This window comes from Spinacia oleracea, chromosome 2 (assembly GCF_020520425.1).
Source record: "Spinacia oleracea cultivar Varoflay chromosome 2, BTI_SOV_V1, whole genome shotgun sequence".
NCBI classification, from domain to species: domain Eukaryota; kingdom Viridiplantae; phylum Streptophyta; class Magnoliopsida; order Caryophyllales; family Amaranthaceae; genus Spinacia; species Spinacia oleracea.
In genome coordinates, this window is record NC_079488.1 from 20,660,215 (window position 1) to 20,674,914 (window position 14,700).

General features: G+C 37.6%; 1 protein-coding gene across 1 annotated transcript; it reads right to left on the minus strand.

Moving 5' to 3' along the window:
• Positions 1–6,297: 6,297 nt before the first annotated feature.
• Positions 6,298–7,799, minus strand: LOC110802991 (uncharacterized). The gene is made up of 5 exons (XM_056835727.1): positions 7,229–7,799; positions 7,079–7,155; positions 6,661–6,969; positions 6,513–6,576; positions 6,298–6,428 (listed from the first exon to the last, which is right to left on the minus strand). Exons 1-5 carry the CDS (start codon positions 7,797–7,799, stop codon positions 6,298–6,300), a joined length of 1,152 nt encoding a protein of 383 aa, XP_056691705.1.
• Between the last annotated feature and the right edge of the window lie 6,901 nt (positions 7,800–14,700).

Genomic DNA, 14,700 nt, shown 5'->3' on the forward strand with positions numbered 1-14,700 from the left:
CCCAATATATGCAACAAAAGGAATTAATAGGAAATTTGAAGAAAAATGTTATAGGAAAAAAGTTGCATGGAGTGTATTTTCACGTTACAAGATACGACCAATGCTACTTTTTCCTAGTTGCTCATAGGTAAATGTACATGGAAAAATTAAATAAAATTTGTTGAACAATATACAAGATACAAATAGTTGTACATAGAAAATATTTAATGAATTGAATAAACAATTATACATAGAAAAGTGCCGATTTTTACTAGGTAAGAAGAAAAGACCCAACTAAACCAACACATATAACATGTTAGTCAGTCTAGCTACACAAATCTTTATTTGAGCCACTCTCAAACATTTCACAGTTGATGAAGCCCGACCCTGTGATCTTCAAGTTATTACAAGGTACGTATTCCACAAACTCCACCGACTTATGTTGTGTATTTGTGGCTTCAACTTCTGCCTCAGCCTCTTATCACAGGTTGTTAATTTGAGGTATATATACTACGGAGAGCTTAGATGTTTGGCCTTAAAAGTCATGATCAATAACCAAGTTCTATGAGGTTAGTGAGTTAATAAACAATAAGGACAGACATTGACATATACCTTAATAATGGCCCACTAATTACGTAATTAACAAATTTGTTATAACTTAAATCTTAGGTTGGATTAGGTAACATGATGTTATCAGCCATCAATGAACTTACTAATCATATTTCGTGATTTAGTCATTATAAGAAGTTGGGAAACAGGTGATAACTTCATCAATCTAAATATCTTCCAAAACTATCAACATCGTCTAATATGGTGATGTCACCGTTAATAATGCTTTGAAAACAAATGCATATTCTCATGCAATTGCTTATTTTAGTTATTCAGGCGAGGCTGCGTTGCCTATTTAAAAGAGTTAGGATCTATGTTGTTCGACTTATTTTGACTCACTTCAAACAAAGTAAGTTCAGTTAGGATAAGTCAGAAAAAATAAAGTTTATTTTTCATACATTTTCATACACCATAAGTTTATTTGAGATAAAATAAGTTTATTTCGGATAAAATAAATTCATTTCAGATAAAATAAGTTCAGATAAATTAAGTTTAGTTAAGATAACTTTTTCTCTAATTGATAAGTACTTTATGTAGCGTTTTATGTTTTCAATACCGCAAAATATAATTTATTTTGCTCATCCCTGTGTTTCATTTTGTCAAAATGGTAAAACTTTGTTTCATAGATGACTTAATCTATTTATACATCTAAGCTACTTAAATTTTCAGCCAAGTCTACCCTTTTACAAAAATTTCACTTCGTATTTCATTTTGAGCACATAATGACATATCCTTGTCATAATATAAGGATTATAAATTAAGATAAGTGAAGTTCAGAAAAAATAAGGTATGCCCATGTTCAATTTATAACTAAAATAAGTTCTAATAAATTCGATACTTTACTATATAACCATGTTCAATTTTAACTAAAATAAGTTCTAATAAATTCAACACTTAATTTACTACACCGTACAATATATCAGTTGAAGTCCCCAAGTTTTGTGAAGGGACAGATTGGAACTTATGTAATTTGTATGAAATTTGGTAGTATAATACCTGTGTGATACACGATTTATAATCTAAACATAAATTTATATGAAATTTGGTAGACAATTATCATCAAGATAGATCATATTAGGGGTCAACAGAAAGTCAGGGTACCCTGAATCGGAACCGGAACCGGAACCTATGCTCAAAATGGTTCATATGCTCAAAATATAAAACAATCCAAGTTATTTTTTGGAAAATATAAATATAGAACCACAATTTAAGCTCAAACTATAAAACAATCAAAGCCCATAAAGGAGATCGTTTTCAATAAAATATCAATAAGTTATTTAAATTTTTAATGACAGGGTACCCTGAATTGTAACCTGTTGTAATACCTCATATTTTTAAGTAATTATAAATATATTTTATAATATTTATAAAGCATTTCTATAATTTTGAGAATTTAAATCGCATTTAAATGGATATTTAAATGTATTTTATTAATTAAGAATATTTATTACTTTAATTAATTACGAAACAAATTTAAATTTCAAGTTGGGAGTCTATTTTGGTTTTGAAATTAAAACGATTTGAATTATTCTAAAGCCCAATCCAAATTCTATAAGGAGCCCAAGTGAATAATTCATTAACTTTATTTAATTTTAGCTCAAACAAACTAAAGCAAGCCCGATTTTGATTTAATGAAGCCCGAAACGAGTTTCTTAAAACCTAGCCCATCACGGGATACGAAAAATATAAATACCCCTTGATACCTCACAAATCCCCACTTGTTATTTTACAAACCCTCAAATTCTCTCTCCTCTCGCTTACTTCCTCTACACGGTACCCCTCCTCTCCTTCTCTTCCCTTTCGTGCGCCCAACCCGAGCAACACCACACGTGCCTCGCTGCTGATGCCTGCTGCCCTCAACGCCCCGCACTCGCCCAGTGCGCCCAGCGCCCCTGCCCGCGCCCCCTTGCCCGCGCGCCTTGCTTCCTCTCCCTCGCGCGAGCACCATGCCCTGTTGCCTTCCCTCTGCTCGCACTCCTGCCCGCGCACCGCAACAGCAGCATCTGTTCGCTGCTGTGCCGCACCGCACACCACCGTTTCTCTTGTTCTTTTGCGCCCGGTCACACTAATTCGTGATCGTGTCGTGCTATAGGCCGGCTTGGTATAATTCCTCTTCTTCCCAATCTTCTCTATTTTAAATTATGTTTTAAATTATGGTTAATATTAGATTATGATTAATATTATGTTGGGATTAGTTATGAAAACCAAAGTTGAGGATTTTGATGATTAGATTATTGAGGATGATTTTAACTATAATAGTTGTAATTTTTAGATTTGACATATATATTAAAGCTTCAATTTTTATGAGTAATAAGGATTTTAATGATGATATAAGTTTAGGGTTTGGTCTAACCTAATGACTAATTGATTAGCATAATTAGATTTTAATTTTAATTATGATAATCAATAATAATTTTCAGATTCGTTTTAAGACTTAAAGTGTCAATTTTTAATGGTTTTAAGCATGAAAATAATTAAATTTCATGCTAGGGTTTAAAACGATTAATTAGAATTATTATTTTAATGATTAACGATTAATTTCTAATTAATTCAAGCGTTTTAAAACTAAATAAAGTTGCTGTAAATTTCATGAACATGGATAATAATGAAGTTTCATGTATTGGTCCTCGTACTTAGGTATTCAAGGTACGTACAAGTCTATGGTGACCAACTTATTTTCATGTGAATACATGTGTTATTTTCATATGGTGATTCATGTTACTTGGATTATTATGGATTCATGTTGGATTGTGTGAACAAACATGTTTTGGATATTATTTATGTTTGTTGAATTGGAGTGAACAAGCATGTTATGTTTTAGATATTCTGTTCATTCTAGAAACTACGACCAATAATGGAAATAGTAAAGAAATTGTGAAAACGCTCAAATTCCCTAAACACCTTATCATTGGTCCTACTAATCATTGCGGGGGGATGTGGATCCTTTGGAATGAAGATAATATTAAAGTCACTAGCAACACACTCTCTAACAGATGTGCACATCTAGCCGTCTTTCACAAACCAACTAGTAACACTTTATTAGTCACGGGCACCTATTTCTCGGCAAAAGAAATAGAGAAAGGTGCTTTTTGGGACTCACTTCATGTTTTTTACAATAACATGTAACTTCCATGGCTACTCATAGGAGACATTAATGAACTCCTCTCCCCCGAGGACAAATTTGGAGGAAATCCAATATCTTCACAGCAATGTCAACGACTCCCTACGTACCTTCCTCTCTAACCACAATGCATCTGACGCACCTTGTCTACAAAGAGCCTATTCTTGGAAATCCAATCAAGATGATTATCTCTTAGAACATTTAATTAGATATAGAAGTTATAGACCAGCAATTCTCTAACCTTTTCCCTGAAAGTTTTATAACCTATGGCATCGTTTCAATATCGGACCATGCTCCAAAACTCACTCGATTTTCTTCAACACCAAAACTCACTCGATTCATCAAAATCGTCTTTATAGATTTCAAAATCTTTGGACACTTGATAACGATTCTCATGCAATCGTTAAGAAACATTGGAATATTAGAAGACCAGGTTCCCGCTTCTTTAGTTTTAGAGTAAAGCTTTCCACTATTAAGGTAAAACTTCGTGAATGGGCTAGAAGCACATATGGCAACAAAAATTTTAAACTATGTAGTAATATGGAAAAAATTAAATACACAAACTCTAAACGAAACTTATCGATCAACCCTATAATCCAATTCTCCGACGACATTTGCTTCATATGCTAAAACAAAGAGAAAAAAATACTTCTTTTTGGACAAAATAGCTGGAAGAAATTTTATAAAAAAGAATGGCTCACCCAAGGATATAGAAACACCCATTTTTTCCATAAAAAAAAGTCAAAAATCAATGTGCAAGAAACACCATCTATAGGCTTCAAAATGACTTAGGTCAATGGGACACTGATCCAACATCAATGTCTAACTCTTTACTCGATTCCTTTAAAACCCGCTTAACTTCTTCGACACCCAAGGGAGGAATATATTCTTTCCACCCAACCTTTGTGTCTCAACAAGATCAGGATACTCTTCTTCTTCCTTTCACTGATGAAGAAATTAAAGATTCTTTCTTTGATATGAACCCACTCAAATCCCCAGGCTCAGACGGATTTGGGCCTAAATTTTCCCAAGCCTATTGGCATATAGTTGGTCAAGAAGTAACGACAACAATTAAAAGTTTTTTCTATCACGGGAAACTTCCACATGCTCTTAATCACACAATTATATCTTTAATACCAAAAAATGATAATCCGGAAAACCCAAACCATTTTAGGCCGATAAGTCTTTGCAATACCCTATACAAGGCAATATCGAAACTCCTGGTTAATAGACTACATCCTATTATCCAAGAGCATATTAGCCCTTTCCAAAACGCTTTCACTCCCAAACGCTCCATCCACGATAATCTACTAATAGTCCAAGAAGTTCTCAACACCTTTCAAAAGTCTAAATCTAAAACTGGATGGTGTGCTCTCAAACTAGACATGGAAAAAGCATATGATAGGATAGAATGAGATTTTCTTTGGGCAACCCTGTCTGCCTTTGGTTTTCCAACCAATGGATCCAATGGGTTAAAGCACATGTTACTACAGTCTCCTACTCGCTCAAAATAAATGGTTCAACTACAGAACACTTCACCCCTTCTAGAGGTATTCATCAAGGGGACCCTTATCTCCTTACCTATTCCTTTTGTGTATGAAAGTATTTATAATTATGTTAACTATACACAGTACAAACCCAAGAAAAGGTATAGGCATCCGCTAAGCCCCCCCCCCCCCCCCCAAAACCCCAAAAGTTCCATGTCTTCTTTTTGCAGATGACAACTTAGTTTTTTGTCAAAGCTACTTCCTTCGCATGTAACCTGCTAAAAACAATTATTAATGAATTTTGCACTCTCTCTGGACAATTAGTCAATTCCCATAAGTTTGCAATTGTTTTCTCTAAACAGATTCAAAATCATAGACGAGACAATATAGCAAGTACCTTTGTTATGACTAAATCTATGTCTCTAGGTAGATATCTGGGTGCCTATTTCTCATCTTATAAACCCACAAAAACTGATTACAACAATATAATGCTTAAGAATGAAACCAGAATTAATTCATGGCATGAAAATTACCTCTCCTAGGCGGGAAGGAATATCCTCATCCAAAGTAATCTAGAAGCTTTACCAGCATATGTTTGTTCTTCCTTCCTTCTTCCACAAAAAACCTGCACCCAACTAGATGCGGTTCATAGGCATTTCTTCTGGAAACATATTACTAATTCTTCTTTCACGCCTCTTATTTCTTGGAATAAAATTTTTCAACCCAAATGTCAAGGCGGACTGGGCTTGCGTAGAACCAGACCGTTAAACCGCGCTTTTCTTGCTAAATTAGGCTGGAAAAATCCTCTGAAATGATGATAGCCTTTTGGTTCTCTATTATAAAAAAGAAATATCTTCAGAACAATTCATTATTTTTATGTAAGACTAAACAAAAGATTCAATGATATGGCATAAAATTCTAAATCAAAGAGAAATCTCGAGGAAAGGGGATTCAATAGATATTTTTTTTTTATAATTTTTTTTGCAAGGCAAATAAGATATATTATTAGAACCAAAGCACAGTTTTACAACCAATCTTGCTAGAAGGCTAAACTAGCCTAAGAAACAACTCAACAAAACAGGCTAAACACATAGCCTTCCATCACAAAGCACTAAACCAATCTAAATCTGAAGACTTGACTTTCTTCCTAATCAGCTGTTGAATTCTACCTTTGGTGTCCAACTGGACTCTCTTCACTGTCTGCAGAGCAGCAGGCACCATGGCATCCCAAACTGCAGAGTTCCTTACCCTTCACAAGTGGTAAATCAAGCCTTCACAGGCAGTATAAATCACTTGTCTTCTGAACATGCTTGTACCTTGCCTTCTTAGCCAACACAGAGTTATGTGGAGATCACTCCCATGACCACAAAGGCCCAGCCACTGTAAAACCATTGCTTTGCAACCAGAACTATAAGTACACCCAAAGTACAGGTGTGTGACTGTTTCCTCTGAGCATTAACAAACAACACATTGGCTATCAACACCAATGCCAACTTTAACCAATCTAGCCTTTGTCTTCAATCTGTCTTGGCTAGCTAACCACATAGTGAATCTATGTCTTGGAACATTGTACATGTTCCACACCTGTTTAGCCCAGTGGGTCTTAGGCTTAGCCTCACACATGTTCTGGTACATTCCTTTGATGGAGTACTTGTTAACAGTGAGCCAGTCAGAATATTGTAACTTCCCAATGAATATGTTCTTAACCTTGCAAACAATTTTCACAGCCCAACTTGCAGTAATTGGAGCTGTGTACTGATCCCGATTCCTATCCTTCACATACATGGCATGGACCCATTTAACCCATAGATTGACCAATCTTGCTTGCCTATAGCTGCTTGGTTCCACAAAACCAGGTTTCTAAAACCAAGACCCCCCTCACTTTTGGTGTAGTAGAGCTTGTCCCAAGCCACAACACCCGGTCTATTGTCAGCATATGATCCAAACCACAGATAAGATCTGCAAATTGCATTAATTTTCTTTAGCACTGAATCAGGAAACAAAAATATTTGGGACCAACAAACACTTATACTCATAAGAACAGAATTGACAATTTGAATCCTTCCAGCAAAAGAGATGTGCTTGGAACTCCAAATCTTAATTCTTGCCACCATTTTTTCAATAAGTAAGTCACATTCAACCCCTCTCAATTTCTTAGCACTGATGGGAACACCTAAATAGGTGAACGAAATAGAACCAACATTGAACCCTGACAGCCGAATAATGTGATTTTGGAGTTGAGAGTTCATCCCAGAACAGAAAAGGGAAGATTTATTGGGGTTGACTTGCAGGCATGTGGTGTTGGAGAAGCAATGAAAACCATCCAACATGAGTTGGACAACCTCAGGGGTTCCTTTACATAACATAAGTAAATCATCAGCAAAACATGGATGGTTGAGTCTCAAGCTTCTGCATCTTGGGTGGAACTGGAAATCAGGGTGAGACCCCACAGCCTTCATAGCTCTGGAGAAATACTCCATGCACAATGTAAACAAAATAGGAGAGAGGGGATCTCCTTTTCTAAGGCCTCTCTTAGGCTGAATTAACTTAGTAGGAGCACCATTGATCATTAGGGAGTATTGAGTTGTTGAGAGACAAGTCATGACCAGATCAACAAAAGATCAGAAAACCAAGCTCAGTCATAATTTCTTTGATAAAATCCCAAGCCACAGTATCATATGCCTTCCTTAAGTCTAGTTTCATAAGGCAACCCAATTGCTTTTGGCTTTTCCTGTAAATTTTCACAATATCTTGGCATACAAGAATATTGTGGAAAATTGATCTTCCAGCTACAAAGCCCCCCTTGTTATGTGAGATAAGGAAGAATAGCATGGAGCTTCTCACACATAATCTTTGAGATACACTTATACAACACAGAACAACATGCAATGGGTCTAAAATCCCCCACGGTGTTAGGAACAGACACTTTGGGAACCAAAGTGATGCTTGTTACATTGATTTCCCTAACCATTTTCCCAGTTGTAGATGGGGATTTTTCCCTTCCACAAGGGGGCGTGGCGGTTCTTTAGAAAACCATTGAATTTTTGTACCTCGAAGGAGTCGCCACCAAACATTATTTAAAGTCTCGTTTGGAAAGCCGCAATGACTCTATTTTGGATAAGGCTTTGAATCCTCGAAACGGATGGGTGAGATCCGGGTACGGGAACGAAATGCTTATTCGGCGAGCTTTAGAAATATTCAAGTACGTTGGCACAACATTTTCGATAATATACCCTAGATTAGACTATGTGGGTTTGAATTTAGAGCAAATAGAATCTCTACTTTGTATAGTGGTCACTTTGCTTTAATGATTAATTTAAGGAACCTAAGGCCGGTTTGTCCAAGAAATTATCTTTGTTAAGCGTGATGTACCCTTGTATTTTGTTGGATTTAGCATGTGCGGTGATAAAAGCAATAAATCAATTAAAGCAACATCACAATAGAAAATAAAGTGCGGAATTAGTAAATACAAGACCCCCTAGAAATGAACTAGGGAGTAGGTCCACATTGCCTAGAAATGGACTAGGCAAGTAAAGATGCGGAATTGAAAGTGCGAAATTGAAATTGCGGAATTGAAAGTGCGGAATTGAAAGTGCGATATTGAAATTGCGGTATTGAAATTGCGGTATTGAAAGGTGCATAATTGAAATTGCAATATTGAAAGGTGCATAATTGAAATTTGTACTTGGGCACATGAGATTCGAACGCCAAGCGGCTCCTTAAAAATAAGTGCGCCCGACACGAATTCAAAGCCAAAATCTCAACTTGGAAGAGGTAGCTCAACCCAAATGTCCTAGACTTTTCATATTGAACTTGAACTTGAAAGCTTGAATATTGAAATATTGAACTTGAAATATTTGAACATGAAATTGAAATATTGAACTTGTATTTGAAATATTGAACTTGTATTTGAAATATTGAAACTTAAGAGTCTTGAATCTCAAAGATCAGGCCTTTTAATGTTGAAAAGGTTAGATATTTGATATGCTCTTACTTGAAAGGATCCTAGTATAAGGAAGTAGTCATGAACAACCCAAAACATCATGGGATTTTGAAACTTGAAGACTTGAACTTGTATTTTGAAAAGATGGAGTTTTGAATCTCAAAAGATTAAACCTTTAGAAGTTAAAAAGGTGTCATCTTTGATTACTCCATGTTTGAAGGTGATTCTAGTTCAAAGTAGTGATTGCAAACAACTTGAACATCCTCGAATCTTGAAATTTATATTTTGCATTTTGAAAAGTTTAGGTTTTGAAAAGTTTGGATTTTGAAAAAGTTGTATGATTGTTGCAAGTGACATTTTTAATAATAAAAATGCCAACTTGCTAATCATTTTGAAATCAAGAAAGCATGATTGAATATGGTGGGATTCGGAATTACCTATTGAGGTTTAGGCAAGAATTCCTTTTAGAGCTCCCAATTGCTTAGAATTTTGAAGTTTGTATGTGTTTTTTAGGAGTTTTTTGATTTGTATTTTGAGGCGTAATGTCAAAATTACGACGGTGTATCTGTTATGCTCCCCCTTTGATGCTGAAAATGAGGGGTATTTATAGGAAAAATGGGTGCAAGACGCCAGCACACGCCAGCGCAACACTCTGAACCAGCGCAGTGCGCTGCTGACGTGGCCTGAATGCCGCCAAAAAGGACGGAAAGATGCCGTCCTTGATTTTGTCTTGAAGTGTTGTACCTTTGTACGAATAGTATTAGGCTTGGCGTTTTGTGATTGCTTGGAGGTTAAGGCATTATTTTTTCGTCTAAAAACAGGCCTTTCTCGGGTTTTGAATTCCGGTTTTACGGGACGGGGCCCGGCATGCTCGGTTTTGTGGGTCAGCGCCCGAATTTGACTTTCCTTATATGATTTTGAGTGGAAAAAGACTAGTAAAACCAATGGGATGGTCTACTAGATGAGATTGTACTTGGATTTTGAAATTGGTTTTTGAAAGTTGTATTTTGTACCGAGTTCCAGGAGGAGAACGGTCTCGGGGATTGGATTTTGGACTTTGAATTTTGGAGATGTTCTTAGCAATTGGGATTTCCGCCTGGAGTTATTTCAACCGTCTAGTAAGGATAATGGTATCGTCATCATCCCAGAGGGGAGACACAAATTAGGTGTCTACACCAGTGGAGAAGAAGTCATTGATGGCTCTGGTTATGTCATCTTTCACAACTGGCCAAGCAGTTTTAAAGAATAAGCTGCTGTAGCCATCCATCCCAGGTGCTTTTTCATTTGGAATGGTATCAAGCACTCTCTTGATATCACTCTGAGTGAAATTGCAAGTTAGACTGTCCCTGTGAGCAATTGTTAACCTAGGACCATTATCTATGATAACAGGGTTGACAATGGTTCTGTGTTCAGAGCTTTGGCTAAAGAGATCACCATAATACTGAGTTAAATCCAAGTGTATGCCTTCTTCATCTATAATCCATTCTCCATTCCCAACTTGGATTGAGTTAATCTTGTTCCTTTTTCTTCTGTGCTTGATGCTTTGGTGGAAGGCTCTAGTGTTTTCATCACCCACTTTCATCCAGTGGAGTTTAGCTGTATGTTGTAGATAGGATAAGTAGTTCTTGTGAGCACTAGCATAGGAGCTAGCAACTTGTTTCTCTGCAGTGGCTATATTGGCATTATTGGGGTCCATATGGAGAGCATGTTGTACCTGTAACAGAATATGGTGGATCTTAATCTTTTCAGTTTTAAGATTATTAAAACCATTTGTGAGGGGGTCGAAAAAACATGAGGCTAATGCGTGACCTCGTCCCTCGTGGGCGTGACGTTGTCAGATCAAGTGTAATTGGATTTCCTGTGAGTTTACACCCAATCGACTAGTAATATAGGAGTCGCCATTCAGTTTTTAACGACAATGAGAAAAACTGACAAAACCCGGTTATCGTGACATAAAGGGAGTGCAATTATGTTCGACCACGACGGCCATAGGTTCCCTTGTAATCCATGGTGTGGGGATCGCTCAACGTACACCCGCAGGGCAGAGATTGAGAGTTCGGGGGACTGTAACTACCGGGAGGAGTGCTCATCGATAACTCCAAAGGCAGGTTATCCTTACTAGCTCAACATAAATAATTGAAGGGACATGCGTTAAACTATTAAACTATTCTGAGTTGATTTTCGCAATATGCAACACGTAGCACTAAATCGATCGTGATTATCTTATTTAGATTGATTTAAGGTACCTAGCATGATAATTCAATTGTCCAAGGTATTATCTTATTAGGCGTGATAGATCAATCAAGTTAATAGTTTGACAATTTTATAAAAGGGTGATGAAAGCGATTAAATCATATGAGGGACACATTACAATACACCCTTGAGAGGTGCGTTATGGTTCTCAGAAAACTAACCACTTGGCTTTGCTATTTCTCCTTTTATTTAACGAATCTCGGGTTTCCAAGCAATTTTCCAGTATTTAGGCTTAATTCATCAGCTACAAGGGGCCGGATGGGTTCTGTTCGACTTTTGGGTCGATTGCGACAGACCGCCAGATCAATTTCGCAGCGTGAGGCTAGGATTAAGGCTAGAGTCAATACTCAGATTATGGAATTGTGTTTTGTGTGTCCTCTTCACGTCGGTTTTGAGGCTGTATTTATAGGGAAAGATTTTGTGGAAAGATAGATTTTTTAGAATACGAATCCAAAAAGAATTCGGAGATGACACGGCTAGAGTCAATACTCTAGGTTCGTTAGGATTTTAATTAATACGTAACTCTTACTTTCGAATTATATCTGGAATAGAATTCCTTTTGCAAATTCTATCTCTTTTAGGATTTATGTTGGAGTGCAACACCTAATTCTGACAGGTTTCTATCTTTATGACTTTGCCAGTTTTAACAACTACCTTTTACGGCAGTTACTATTTTTAGCAGGTTTCTATAAATAGTAGTTTTGGCTGAAATGAAAAGGGTGATTGCGATTCGTTATTTTATAGGAGATGCGTTGCCAAGTGGAGATTTGTGTTCTCATCATCGAACCTTCCCTTTCGGGAATGGGGACAAAAGTAGGTGTCTACAGTTAGCCCCCACTTTGACTGAGTATCGGGATGAGACGATGGTCAAAGTACTAGACGGAGTGCGTCATACAAGCCATGGTGTATGTGACATGTTTTGCGAGGGTCTCACGAGCCCCCGAGTGATAACATTTGACTTAAGGGTCATCACTTGAAGTGTTAACACATTCCTCACGTGTCATTGGAATCTGTTAACCGATAGTATAGAAACTCCCTCACTTTGTCATTGGAAGTATTTAAAGATGTTTTCGAAATCAAAGCTACAAGGTGTAACTAGGCCTGGCAAGCCCAATCATGAGGTAAAACGTTTTAAAAGATTCTCATTTTTAAGGTTAGCTAAACGAGAAAACCCCCTTGTTTTTATAGGACGTAAAACGAAGGAAAATCCAGCACATCGCTTTTTTTTTGGGAAAACGGAAAACCTATCCTTTGAATTTTTGAAAAGGAAAACCAGAAAAAGTTATCGCTGCAGCGACTAAGGACTTGCGCGGTTAGTGACGCAGACCCCGCCCGCTAAAGGTGGGCGAGCCTGTCCGCTGAGGGTGGACGCCCCGTCCGATAGAAGTGGACGAATCTGTTTTGATGTTTTGAAAATAAGGACCTACGCGGTTTGTGACGTAGACCCCGCCGGTTGAAGATGGCGAGCCTGTTTTGTGTTTTTAAAGATTATATTTTTGAAAACTGAGGACCTGCGCGGTTAGTGACGCAGACCCCGCCCGCTGAAGGTGGGCGAGCCTGTCCGCTAAGGGTGGACGCCCCGTCCGATAGAAGTGGACGAATCTGTTTTCGTCTTTTCGATTAGGGACCTGCACGGTTCGTGGCGCGATCTTGCCCAATTGAGGTGGGCAAGTCCCTATTTCCTTTGTTCTTGGGATTTCTTTTGAGAATTTCTTTTTTATTCATTCTTGTAAGAGCGAATTCTTTCGGGGAATGCTCGGATTTAGTTGCAACCTAAATGTGGGTTGACAACGTGCTTAGACGGACCATTGTTTCGTGGTCATCATCTTTCATGGTTTTGAGCTAGTCTTTACGGCCCAATTTTGCCACCATCTGGGTCCTTGATTAGAGGACTATGTATAAGTATCAACGGCGACCTTTGTCTTGAGGTCGTAATCCGGTTTTATCTTTTGAGTTTATTCAAACACGGGATTTCGTACAGCGTAGTCTGGGAGCGTTGTTTTAACTTTGCATACTCTCTTTTGAAATGTTTATTTTCTTTCGAGCCCCCAAGCATTTGTGCTTGACGGTCATTTTTTGTCAAAGAGGTTCCTTGGGGATACGCATTTTGTAATGTCCTTGATCGTGTTTGGGACCGTGCTCATAAGTGCGAGCGATCTTTGTAGTGGTATGCTACTTTGATGAAGTCGTGGAGTGCGACTTCATTTTTCAGGGCGACAAAGTTTGCTCCATTTTTCAATAATTAATACATCGAGCTTATTTTGGCCCGGATTGATCTTTTGACAAAAAAACACTTTTTAATTTGAGAAACCAACGACTCGATTTTGTTTTTGTGTTTCGAAGAATGACCTTGATTTTTTTTATTGCCTTAAAAAATGTACACATATTTTTTCCTTGAAACGAGTCTAAGTTTCGACAAGTCTTAACATTTGTTTTCACTATTCGGGCTCTAATGGGGCTTTGGGCTTGATCTTGATTACAACAGGGCCTCGTACAATTTTAAGTCCTTTCTTGCTCCGCATTTTGAAGGGTCCGGGTCCTGGACTAGATTTCCGGCGCCCCTGGCAAGGCGTTAATAATTTCGGCGCCAAGCCTTGGGCGCTGGAAATGCTATTTCGACAGTTTTCTTTTCTTAATTCCGGATTTCTTAACACGTTTTCGAATGGGATCAGGATGTCACTTGATGCTTTCGTGTATATATAGGGGTCAAGTACGTCTTTCTTTTTCACCACTCTCCATCTTCCTTTCTCTCACTATTTCCCAGCTTTTACTCTTTCCTATTCTTGTCATGTCGATTCCTCCTTTCTCCCTCCAACGAGTTGTTAGGCGTTGGCTAAGAGCCCTTAATCCCACAGAAAAGGCTTTGTTGAAAGTATACCACTTAGAGGCATTCTTAGATTTACAACAAATTAATATTGATTATAACTTTCTGTATGCGGCCCTAGACTTTTGGGATTCTGATCACCATGTTTTTGTTTTTCGGGGCAATGAAGTATGCCCTTTGCCAGATGAGTTTGCCGCGATCCTTGGTTATCCTACCAATGCTACTCCTGCTACCCTGACACTGTTGAAGAGGGTAAAACAACCATAGGGGCTTTCCTAGTACTAGATGCTAACATGCTTGCTGAGATCGTTGTGGGTGATAAGGTTAATTTGGCAAAGCTTGTAAAACACCATTTTAGACCTAGTAAGAAATTGACCGAATAGAAATTGAATATTCGAGCATTGGTATTCTGCTAGTTGAACCACTATTTACTGTCGAATAATAATGGCGAGTTCGGTGACATAAGGTTGTTCCCCTTGATCAG

Coding starts and splice junctions, on each gene's coding strand:
- LOC110802991 (XM_056835727.1), bottom strand. CDS start 7,799: ATGACTTGTCTCTCAACAACTCAATACTCCCTAATGATCAATGGTGCT. Junction 7,156..7,228: donor TGTCAATTCTGTTCTTATGA/GTATAAGTGTTT, acceptor TGCAATTTGCAG/ATCTTATCTGTGGTTTGGAT. Junction 6,577..6,660: donor GTGTTGATAGCCAATGTGTT/GTTTGTTAATGC, acceptor ATGGTTTTACAG/TGGCTGGGCCTTTGTGGTCA.